Source organism: Gopherus evgoodei, chromosome 1, assembly GCF_007399415.2.
Source record: "Gopherus evgoodei ecotype Sinaloan lineage chromosome 1, rGopEvg1_v1.p, whole genome shotgun sequence".
NCBI classification, from domain to species: domain Eukaryota; kingdom Metazoa; phylum Chordata; order Testudines; family Testudinidae; genus Gopherus; species Gopherus evgoodei.
The window spans coordinates 238,335,304-238,348,295 of record NC_044322.1 but is presented as its reverse complement, the minus strand read 5'-3'; the positions used below and the strand labels follow the sequence as shown (position 1 = coordinate 238,348,295).

Genomic DNA, 12,992 nt, shown 5'->3' with positions numbered 1-12,992 from the left:
AAACCAACCAGTTTCAAGGCTGAGCTTGATAAGTTTATGGAGAGGACAGTTTGAGTTTATCTACAATGGGATATTGCCCATCTGTGACTGTTAGTAGCAAATATCTCCAATGGCTGAAGATAGGATGCTAAGATGGGGAGGGTTCCGAGTTACTACAGATAATTTTCCCAGATGTCCACACGCCCAGGGTCTAAATGATCACATTTGAGGTTGGGAAGGAATTTTCCCCCAGCTCAGATTAGCTGGAGGGGGTTCACTTTCCTCTGCAGTATGGGGCCCGGATCATTGCTGATCTGAACTAGTGTAAAGGGTGCATTCTCTGTAACGTCAAGTCTTTAAATCAAGATTTGAGAACTTCAATAACTCAGCCAGAGGTGACTGACCTATTACAGGAATGGGTGGGTGTGGTTCTTTGACCTCCTGCATACTGCAGGCCAACTTGATGATCATGATGGTCCCTTCTGGCCTTAAAGTCCGTGAATGACAGAGTGGGAGGTGAAAACCCAGGTCTCCTGACTCACAGACTTGTGCATTATCGATTGGCCCATCTTCTTCCCTAATAATAGTCAGATTTTGTGAGTTTGCCCATTCGAGTTCCACTGTTGCTGTATAAAACCATCATATAATAGGAGGAACTGTGGAACAAACAGCCTGATGACACTGGCCATCAGAATTTCAATCTGGAGGTGAACTGGAATCCTATATCAGTAAAGAGTTAAACAGGCCAGAGGAATCTCTGTCTTAGTCAGAGTACTATGCATTTTTCAGGATTCAGACATAAATATATGTTATAGCATTACCACATGTGATAATTCTGATTCTATTGAGAGCCTCTTGCAAGGTGTCTGATATGCTCAACTGACTTCAATGGGAGTTGAGGGTGTACAGCTACTTTCAGGATCCAGCCCAATTTAATTAACCACTCCTGTGCACCATCTTCAAGGTCTCTCCTCTCACTACATCCACCCTTCTCCTCCTTTTATCTTTCTAGCTCACCCATTCTGATCTCTACCCTAAATACTTCCCTATGTTTACGAGCTGAATGGGTTTAGCTAAGATAATTGTTCACCTTTACAACTTCATTATTGGTCAAAGCAGAGTGGAAATTGACTTTGGAGCAACAGCTTTGGTTATGATGTCAGTTGGCCATACTATGTAAAAAACCAAGTGCCTAGCAGCTGTGGCTATTTTACCAATTATTTCCTAAGCTATCTTATTTTGTAATATTTCATAAACTTTACATCATTCTGTGCACACACCACCCTGTTTCAGAATGAAGAGGGGAAAAGTACAATTAAATAGAAAAGGTTCTAATGGTATGATTTTCAGAAGTGTTGAGCATCCACTGAAGTCAATGGGAACAGCACTACTGTACTCAGCACCTTTGAAAAATCAGGCTATTCATTTAATGTTGGTTTAGAAATAAGTCCCACTACCCAATGCAAGACTTTTTGTCAGGCAGTGGATCAGTTCAGTAGTATGACTGTGGGACAGGCTTTTCTAGACAACTGTGAAAGGTTAATTTGTTCTTTTGTGACTCTTTGTGAAGTATTAAGTCTCAATAGTAAAAATGAAAGGGGCCATGTTTCAAGTTGGTAGGCTCAAAATTTAGCTTACAGTCTTTTCTTCAGGTTGCAAAGTCTGTGTAATTCTCTATTGGCTTTTTCCCCCAGTATAATGTTTAAATACTTTCTTTTTTTAAACAAAGAGAAATGAAAACTCGGCAGAAAAGCCAGCACTTGCAAGTAACCCCACAATATCAAACCCATGTGCATGCATGATGTAGAAAAATAGGTTTTTAAAGAAACAGATTTTAGTTACAAGCTTCTAAGGGGTTAATACAAACATAATTATTTTTAAATGATAAACATACTGACAGTATCTTTTTCTTAAAATGCATTCAGAAGTCCATAGACTCTGATATACATTATGGGACATATTTTCAAAAATGAAGGCCAGAAGGTGATGCACAAAAAACATGACCGAGTGTGCAGCCCTTTGATAGTACATACAACCACATTAAGCACAGTACTCCAATAGCTATTTGTACATGAACTCCTACAATCTAAATACATAATTGCATTGAATGAGTTTCAGCTGTGACTGTATTTTTTACGCATACACTTGGGTGTCGCTTTTGGAAACCCTGGCCTATGAGCAATGTTGATACACTGTGGGTAAGCTTTTCAAACCATTCTGAGAGACCGTCACCTAAACGGCACATAGTTGTCTTGGGATTCTTTGAAAATTCCAGACTAAAGTTTCCATATAAGGGTCTGATCCAACTCCCATTGAAAGACTCCCATTGATTTCAGCAGGAGTAAGATCTGGCCCCAAGTGAAAACTTTGCTTTCCCAAAGCCTACACTATACATTCTTCTGGTGAGCACCTACCTAGGCGTTGGTTTTCTGTTGCATTTTTCTTAACTATACCCATATTTATGCCAAGGTTCTTCAGAAATTCTTTATAATCCAATGTATTCGTTTTACCAACACAGGAATGATTCCACAGTCTGGAAAAAAAAAAAAAAAAAAAAAAAAGCAACTCCTTTCGGTGAACAACATTATTCTCTGCCAAATTTCTAGTGAAACATTAGAAAATAAACATATATAATCTTTACAGAATATTATGTAAAAATTCAGAAAGGGAAGGTGGCATTTTTTGCATATACATATTGTATAATTTTCCCCAGAGTTTATATATGTGGTGTGTGAGTTGTCTACATACTATTAGTCAATATCACACTACTATGTGATTTGGCTGACCATGTACCTGAATATAAATTTTAATAGATGTGCACAGAAATTCTTTCAATTATGTAAGAAAACTATGGAAATTTTTAATCAAATCCCAGTGTAATCTATGGCAAACGGAACCTAAATTCTGTTACAATGTGCCTCGGTTTTGCAGCAGTCAGAGCCAATGGGCTGGACATTCTGCAGCAGATTTATTTGAATTAAAAATTTGATTTTTTTAAATTAAATATGGAAATGAATGTCACAATTAGGACTATATCCCCAGTGTAATTTATTTTTATACTATATTTTCCAGTCTGAGAAACAATTGGGATTGGGATGAGCATATTTGCTAAATATCTGTGCTAATCAATGGTGAAATAGGTAACAGAATGAACAGTTAGATTGTCCTCTTTAGAGTTAAGTCAATCCATTGAAATCAATGGGTAGTTCACACCTTTCAGAACTATTGTTTCAGGTTGTCTGAAGGTTTATGTGAGACAACACTCATTTGATGCTTCCAAGTTTATCTTCCTAATCACTAGAAATCTGTAATTTTTTAAAAATGAAAGCAGAGATTTTGTAATACAATTCAGAGATGCACAGAGTTTAAAGCCTAAATATACCACTAGATCATCTAGTCTGTCCTCCTGTATATCACAGACCAGTTCTCCCTGTATTGAGACCAATAATTTATGGTTGACTAAAGCATATCTTCCAAAAAGATATCCAGTCTTGCGCTGAAGACAACAAAAAAATGACAAATCCACCACTTTGCTTGGCAGTTTGTTCCCATGGTTAATCACACTCATGGTTAAAACTTTGCCTAATTTCTAATTTGAATTCCTCTGGCTTCAGCTTCCAGTCACTGGTTCTTGTTATGCTCTTCTCCATTAAATTAAAGAGCCTGTCCTATTCTCTCCCTATGAAGAGAGACTCTAAATTAGTCATCTCTCAATCTCCTTTTTGATAAGCAACTTGGGTGAGTCACTTAACCTCCTTTTACCTCTGTTTTCCCATCTATAAAAGTGAGATATAGTGCCTACATACCCAAAGAATAACTAGTTAATATTTGTACTGTACCATGCTTTGAAATCTATACAGCATGACAGAAAAACTTATTAATAACATGGATAGACCACCTTCCAATTTGAAGCAAACTTCCCTGTACAAATTCGAAATAAAGGAAACACTTCACAAACATTGTATGACTGGCTTATTTGAACACTGACTGACAGTCAAATCATGACAAAAGATCAGGTTAATGCTATATCTTGTCATAAATAACATGTCACTCATGATACATCTGTTCAACATTCATACTTCTTTGGAGCTCAGTTTTTGTAACATTCAAATACTGTTAAACCCAGATATACATACAAATTATCAAAAATGAACACTTCATTCATTATCTACCACTAAAAACAACAGTGACCGTTTTCATCGGCACATGGAAGCTCCAATTTCTAACAACTTGAAAGCTCTTTCCCCCATAAGCTGTATTGTTACTGCTACCAGACAGTGTCTGGTGATTGAACAAGAAGTCTTTTTCTGGATTTTCATATGTCAAAGGTAAAAAATCAATCCCGTCAACCCCCAAAAAGGAACTACAGCACTAATTATTTGTTCAGAACATCATTATGCAAATTACAAGCTGCTCTTAGTATTGGACTATTGAAAGGGAACCAAAATCCTCAAGCCATACGTCTGGATCAGAATCAAATGTTTCATGCTTTATCACTACCTTAGGTTACTATAAAAATGACATGGTGCAACTTGAAGATATAGTAAATGGAGAGTGAGCTTTTCTTTACAGCATCCACAAACAATGGTGCAAATCCTTCTCCCAGTGAAATCAATAGAAGTTTTGCCATCGTTTTCACTGGAAGTAGAACTGATCCTTGTATTTGCTGAAGGAAACAAATAACGAAACATTCATTCCTGAGGGGGGAAACCATGTTTATATGCTTTAAAATAAGAATTCATGGGCAGAATCATAATGATGGATAGACTGCTTTTAGAATTGAAATCACTAAGTGGCATTCCTATTTATTCCAGTCTCCATGTGGAAAAATAATAAATAGCCCCACTGAGGTTTACCATATTGTGATATTTATAGTACAGTACTCATAATTATTTACATAACTTCTTTAATCCTAAAGGTACTATGAACTATACTGGCTCCTCATATCTGCTGTGGGGGGGGGCTGATGTTGGAAATGAAATAAATAGATTAGATTAGAATGAATAGATAAAATAGAGTGGCAACCCGCTGATGCAGAGCACAATGAATATACTCAGAAATTTTGTCCAAGGACACAAGGGCAAACCCCCACTTAAACAAAAGGTGCCATCTTTAAAGGGATCTGTTTGCTGTGCCTTGTATGTAGTAATATTTCAGGTTACTACAACTGAAAGATGTTAGCTGACAAATAAAAAACCTGTATTATTTTTGTCTTTACTTTGTATATTTGACAGCACCATGTGTAGTTACTTTCACTGTTTCCCCTGTATTCTCAGTAATCCAAAGCCAGTTAAAGTCAATGGAAAGTCATTGTCTTAAATGGGTTTTGGATCAGACCTCTAATTAAATCCTGTTGCTGCAAACACATATGTACTTAATTTTGAGCATGTAAATCCCAAATCAGGAAAGTACTAAGGCCCTGACCCTTAAACAGTTATGCACATGCATAACTTTAATACTATCATTGATTTAATGGGATTTAAGCACGTGTTTAAGCATCCTTCCTGAATATGGATGCTTTTTCTGAATCAGAGCCATGAGTAGTCCCATTGAAATCAACAGGGACTATCGACTTCCTTAAAGGTAAGCCTGTTCCTAAGGGTAACTAAGGGTCTTGGCTGTAGTTATTTTTCCACTACTGAAAAGACCTTTACACAAACATAAACAAGGGAGCAAAAATATCCTTGTACATATTTTAAAGTGTGCACTCTTTTTACATTTCAGCACATTATTTAAAGAGCACCCAATAACTCCCTACCCTTTAAAAAAAAATAGCCAGTTTCAGAAGATTCAAACTAAATTTAATGTGGACATAAGGCAGTGCTGGTTTTCTAAATATCAAAATTTTGTCATTATCACTAGAATTATTTTATTTTTCTTTCTATTTTTAACAAATATGAATGCTATTTATTCATTAAAATTCAAAACAAACTAACAAATGTACCCATTATCCTTTCTAGCCCATTGTTTAAGAACATTTCATTCTTTACGTAAAGATTTGCTCTGAAATGCTGCCAAGGAAAATAACCTTGAATTATTTGCTGCATAACTGCCAGATGAGTACACTAAAGGTGCCAGGGGATAGCTTCATCTCGAGCATCTGAATTTTAAGAAAAATCTTCTATGTGTGGTATTTAAGAATTGGTGCTGTATCCCCTCCTACAATATCTGAACACCCCTTCTACAATATGAGAAGAGATTGTCTTGTTGCTCTGAGACAAATCCAGGATACCAATGGGAGAGTCAAGGTCCATTGCTTTTTACTAAAATAGCCATTCCAAAACAGGGAAGTGTAAGCACTGATGAGAGGCTTGGATGAGTTTAAAGTCCACTAGGATCACAGGACTGTATAACTGTGAAAGCCTGAAGGTCTAAGTAATGGGTACAGGAGAATGGTATTTGTCAGGTAGGCATATAGATCTATGGATGGGAGGGAGAAAGCTAGGGACCATTCTTTCCAGGCAAGATTATGCCAGCACAGATCAACTGAGAGCTGGTTTGCCTTTTTCTGTGAGAGGACAAGACTTCAGAGCTGCCAGACTTTTTCTCTCCTTGGCAGGTTCTTAGTGTCATTTTAACTATATTACAAACTACTGATTTGTCTGTCTGGCCTATCTGAGAGAAAGTTCCTAAGGCCAAATGGTGTCCTTCACAGGGCTCTTGGATCTCACGCATTTATGTAGAGCCTGTACCCTATAGACTGACATTTGTGGTCAAAGAAAGCCCTCTTTATAATTACAGGCCTGATCCAAAGACCGTTAAAGTCAAGGGAGAGATTCAACACAGTCCCAGAACACCATAAAAGAAGTTTTGTCATGGGGAGAAACACTTATCAAACACTCCAAGTCAAATATTCAATGGGCTTGGACTTGAATCAGAAACAGCTGCAGAGTCCCAAGTGCAAAGCAGAAGTAAACACAGGAAACCACCTTGAAAGAGAACACCAGAAGGCAAAGTAGCAGCAGACTCTGGTAAATGGGACAATACTGAAGACACTGAAACACCTGTATAGCTGTCTTTTCATTCCAAGTTGGTCTGGAAGTGACCTCTCAGGTGGATTAGGCTCTGCTGTAGTTTAGAACTAACTCCAGAGACAAAACGGATGGTAAAAGCCAGGAGCCTGTTAACTGGGAGTACTGAAAAAAGTTTCAGGTCCTCCAAAGCAAAACTTCAGAGCTAGTCTGTTCTGACAAATGCAACCTTCATCTGAAAAACCCATGCCATTTAAATCTGTATTGCCCAGAGCTATTAAAGAGAGACAGTGTAGCAACCAATTGAGAATCTAATGTTCTAGTTCCTCTATGGGTTCATGTCACTGAAAATGAGGCTTCTAATATCTAAGGAAACGTCACTAGGAACCTCAGGAACAGAAGCCAATTTAAACTAGACTAGCAGTCCAGAGGATCCTCTTTTCTTTTTAATGTAGCTGGATTTTTAGGCTCTTTGGTGAGGCAGGAGCCTCCATCTAGGCTCTGGCTTTAACAAAGAGGAATGAAAAAACAGGAAGGCGAGAGGGGAGGAATTATAATATTCTTAAAGAAAAGAAGACTGCTTGACCTACCTGATTTCAGACCCTGGGATGCTAAAGAAGAGTGAAAGTTGTCCATGGACTTTACTTAGAGAGTGGCTGTGGATTTTTTGCTGGGGACCTCCACAGATAACTGCTCAGAGACATGGACTATTAGGCAAAGAAATATAGAAAGTGCAGCTTTTGGTATCTTGCCACAAGAGTTACATTTGCTCAGTTTCCTGCTATCTTCTCATGGCAACACCTTTTTTTTTTTTTTTTTTTTTGGAGCAACCTATCTAGTCAGTGAATTTCTGGAATGTGAAAGTGGAGGCGTTTCACTTGTGCTTATCACTCCTGGGAAGTCAGAAAATGACGAGGGCACTCAGGAAATATGAGGACACCTGGACTTGGCCATTTTATTTGTTGCTCTTTCCTATTTACCTATGATGTTATATACCAAAGCCCATTAATAAGTGAACTAAGTTTATGCACTTGGACAATATTCACTTAGGACATGCTGGGTCAGGGGACAGGTGACTTATGAGGATGGAGTATGGAGGTGGAGACAGAACCAAATTTACTGGCATGCTCCATTCCTTTGTGCTGCCCTGGTGATGCAAACAACCACAAACCCATCTTAACTGGAGCAGTGCAAAACTGCTGGTGTAGCAGTGAATCTGGTCCATAATTTTACTGCCCTCAAAGTTAAAGCCTTCTCATCCCTGGAATACGGCACTAATATCTTTCCCTTAATGCACTATTATCATTAATGATGTCACCCATGAACCTTCAGTGGAGAATACACTCCAAAATGCTTAATGGTCCATCCAAATACAGAATTCACGTACAGTTTGGTAACATATAAAATCTCTCAAGTTTAATAGGCTTCTTTAAGAGAATGTGGCTGTAGTTTTGTGATTTTTACTAAGCAAGATAGGATGAAAGCAATTTTTAAAAGAACTAATGCATTATTTCTGATCTTCTGTTCTCCAATATAAAGGTGAATCTGTATCATTATTTTATATGTTAAGCTTCAGAAGTTTTATCTGAAACATCGTCATTGTTGAGCATTAAAAAATCCCAAATAAAAATTTGTGATCTTCTTTATTATTCAGTACTTATGGAGATGTAGTAGCATTTTTAATAGATAAACTACCTTTCAGATAGCAATGCCAAACACAAGGTTTATTGTCAAATAAAGCATTGTTTTGTTTGTTGATTGCTGGCTTTAGAAGAGTATTGCTTCTGTTCTATAATTGCATGTACAAAATTATATAATTGGTTTTGTTGGGATGTAATTCTGGAGAGTGTCCCAGCCAGAAAAGATATAAAAATTGAAACAGTGAGCCCAAACAGCAAAGACAGACTAAAAATTATTTTGGAGATTGCTTGCAGAGGGGGAAAAAACCCAACAACAAAAGAACTGCCCATCCTAATTTGTTTAATTTTCCTTTAGGCCCTTATCCAACAGAAAACAGCCTCCAAGATTGCTGCTGACAAAAGCTCCATGGACCTTAGGCATCCGTGAAAGCAGCTCCAAATTCCAAAAGGATACATCATCCTTGGAAACCGCCATGTGGTAAACACACAGCTAGATTCTCCGATGTTCGTGGTGTTAATTACACCCACCTCCACCAGCTGATATTCCTGAACTCCGGGGCAAATTACCTGCCCTCTTTCAAAATTTCCACCGAAGAGGAGCAGCTTTAAATCACAGCCAGGACTCCACAGGAGTTCACTAGCAAAGAATGCTCAAGAGATGCATGGAATTAGTGTATCCTCCAGTTGCCTTAGACACACATCCTCTTGGGGCAGTTTAGCTCACCTTAGGGCTGCAGGCACTGCCTTTTGCAGACCCCCAGTAGCATAGAGGCAGAGGCCACTTTTCATTTCCAACTGCCCTCTGAGAGAAGTGCCTCTGCTAGGGTTTATGACAGTAAAAGCTGGCAGGGACCCTGGAATCATAATGCCAAAAGTATCAAGTGTACTCCTAATTAATACTTAGCACTTACAGGGCAGAGTGTGTTATATTTTAAACTCCTGTACAATCATTAATTAATCCTCATATCACCCTAGTGCGGTAGGTATAATTATCCCCTTATATAGGCTGGGAAATTAAGCACAGAAAGGTTAAGTGATTTGCCTGAGGTTACCAGGCAAATCAGTGCTGATCTGGGATTACTCAGTGTTCCTGAATCAAAGGCCCATGCTCTGTCTGATGACTCATATTCTCTCTCTGACCGCCCGCTTCTCAGAGACAGAATCTGTGTTTCCAGCTCAGGTAATTACCATGCTTGGCAATCAGGCTTGGGTCATGATGTCAAAGTACCAAGCTTTCCCTGACATCCCAATGGGGAGGGTATTGTTGGGATTTTGTGGTTCCCAGTGAGTCTGATGCTGGGTAGAATCAAGGGACATCGATCTGATGCAATGCGATTCAATTCAACAAGGCTTTATTCAATATGTGCACAAGGAGAGCCCCTGATACAAAAAATCAGGCAGAGTCCGTCCAGCAAGGAGCACCTCCCCTTGCTATTTTATAGCACATGGCACTTACATAACAAGTTATATAACATGAGCCTCTAACCAATCAGAGTTAACCTTTCCATATATGGGTTTGTTTATCACATGCTCATAGTTCTCCAGTCCACATGCTGAGCTCAACCCACTCCCCCTGGCCTTCTCTAGAATGTTCCTAGGGTGGTGAGCCACAGCATGCTTCCCTATGCATAAGCACCCTGCAAACCACATTTTATCCAAAATGAACACAAGCATACCCTTCAGTATGTTCTGCCCTGCTTGACTAACATTGTGAAGAGAACTCATAGTTCAAGTATCTCCCATGACTCAGCCAAGGACAGCTAGAGGATTGAGCAAAAGATTGTTTCTTTCACTTCCAGTGACTGGAGCAAGGAAAGCATCTCCATTGCTCATCACTTCTCTCCTAGAACAGGTTCAGGTGGGTCTCACCATTCAGCATGTAATCAGTGTAGAGTGAGAAGGCACCAGCAATACCGCTCCTGGAACTGATGCGAAGGGGGGGGAAGGAATGTCTCCTCTGACAATCTTTTGGAGATCAAGGCAAAGAGGATTTTACCCCAAACACCAGTCTCTTGAGACTGTGTGGGTGAGACCGCCATTCCCACCTCCCAACAATAAGGCTGCTTGAAATTAGAAGGAGTTAAGATGCTAAGACCCATTCCTTTAGGAACTAGACTATGGAATTACTACTTCCCTCAGGCTACAGAAAGTTACAGAGGCTGAAGTGTGCATGTGGGTGATTAAAGTGATAGGTCCACAACATGGAGCAAGGCTCTTGGTAGCAAGCCAGCTTTTATCCTAATAAGTCAGCCTATTACCAAGCCACTCTCCTGAACCGGACAGCCTGTGCAGGTCAGAAGGCCATATGGGTCCCTTAACTTATTAATTTCAAGCACCATACAGAAATCTTTGACTTACTTACTTTTCATACTCTGCATCCTTCATCCTGAAACAAGTGATCTCAAGAATCCGTCTTAGCTCATGCCGCTGTATTTGTCCTGTTCGGTTATAGTCAAAAAGTCTACAGGTCTTGATGATGCTTTTCAAATTCTTTGAAATCTATAAATTAAACAAGAAACAAATACTGATGCAATCTGAAACACAGGCACTGGACAGCTTTGTTAATATAAAAAATAGCATTTTATACCTTTTCTAACAATGCAAAAAAAAACAAAACAAAAACAAAAAAACAACTTTTTTGAACACAGCGGGAAGTGTTACAAAATGACTATAAGACATGAATACTGTGCAGTTACTGGATGTTTTGAAGGCAATTTCCTCAGTAAATGGTGTTGGTAAAGTTCAAAAACTTTTAGGCAAAGTAATGAGTTTCAAATACAATTCATTCCTTTTAAGCAGTAGATAAAATATATCTTCCTCCAATTACTGAAACCTAGAGATTTGCCAGAAACCAAATACTGCAAGATTGTGTATTTATGTATATAAGTCATTCACTCATGCAATTTTACAATTAATGTGTAGACAGGATTGCTAATGTATTACTTTAATCAGTTACTTAACACTATAACTCTAAAGTAGTAATTCAGTTTCATGGGTATTTATGTGTGAAAGTGGACAAAACGGAATTTGGACGCAGACATTTTAGTTTTCAACAGAATAGAGCAAGAGTCAGGCTAACTCTAACTTTAATAATGCGAGACTTCAAGGCAGGGCCTGAGCAAGTGGGAAGCGAGTGAGAAAAACTGTTACAGATACTGTTTTTTGACCTTGTGTTAGATAAGAATGGAACACAGACTGTAGCAGGACCTGCTGAGAAAAATAAGATATTAGAAGGAATAAGGACTATCAGAAGACACAAGATGAGATTGTTGATCATTATTGTCTGTAACAAAAAGTATAAATGCTTGCCCTAATTTTTTATCTAGCAGAGACCTGCCTGGGATGAGGGAACCCCTGTCCCGGTATACTCTCCTCTCCTTGCAAGTGTCAGGAAAATAAACTGTCTCTGACATGTTGCAAACAACCTATGAGTGAAGACTCTGTTTTCTTCCACATATGTTTATTAGAAATCAACAAATGATTAGTGTTCTGAATAAAGTAGAATAAACCTTTTTTATTCAATTCAAATATTTACCAAAAATAAGGGGGTATGTTTGAGGGCAAAAAAGAGAAAACATGAGGTTTTTCTAGTAAAGGTGGTGACATTTACAACTGCAGTCCTTTCCTCTGACCCTGTTAAAAATCTGTGCAAGTCTGAACCTGAAAATGCAGTCATACACTAAAACATGACATTGTGGGGTTCTGAGCTTATTGTTTTTCAATTACTTCTATGTTGATTTTTGCTCAGATTACAAGTAAGAAAAGTTTGCTTAAAAATACTGCTCTTTTTAACTTCTGTTCTTAAAAATTCAAGCTGGGAATTGAAAGACAAGTTGTGTTCTTTCTGGTTCACACAACAGGAGCAACAATATAGATTCTACAACTGGAACTAAACTGCCTGTTCTGATGAAGGTCCATGAGCCAAAATAGAATCCTGTAGGCTATGCAGTGCTAGCAAGAGTATAAAGTAACAAAACCTTGGGTGAAATCCTGCTCCCAGTGATGTCAATAGGAGCTTTGCCATTGTGAACTCCTTATTCCCACTGCTGAGCAGTTAATCCCATGCATAGTTTATCTGACTGCAATGGCACAATCTATGGTTATACCTGCCCACTAATGTAAGTAAAAGACCCACAATCTAGTCCAAAGTAAGCAGAATTGAGGCATACAGTCAGGTTATGACTGCTCCTTGGCAGGTGTGCACAGACCAGGATGACAGAAGGGGGCAATTTTTTTTTTGTTTTGGATGCGGACAAGGAGGAAGGAAAGCTGGTTTTACTCAAAAAAATTGCCTTTTGCTACTATGAATGGTTAAGACAACACAATAAAGTTCTAATATCAACAGGACTGGCAAAAAGGCAGAAATTTCCCAGTTTTACTGGAATGGGAAAACATTTCCACA

General features: G+C 38.5%; 1 protein-coding gene across 3 annotated transcripts in view; it reads right to left on the bottom strand.

Annotated features, from left to right (window-relative positions):
- The window catches only part of EFCAB6 (EF-hand calcium binding domain 6), a 168,648-nt gene that overhangs the window by 118,981 nt on the left and 36,675 nt on the right, over positions 1-12,992 (bottom strand). For 2 of the 3 annotated variants that reach the window (XM_030540001.1, XM_030540003.1), the window contains exons 7-8: positions 10,953-11,089; positions 2,394-2,512 (exon numbers count right to left, since the gene is read on the bottom strand). In XM_030540001.1, coding sequence (XP_030395861.1) covers positions 2,394-2,512; positions 10,953-11,089 — 256 coding nt within the window. Of the gene's footprint in view, positions 1-2,393; positions 2,513-10,952; positions 11,090-12,992 lie in introns of those variants that run through there. The other variant, XM_030540005.1, reaches the window with a different exon arrangement.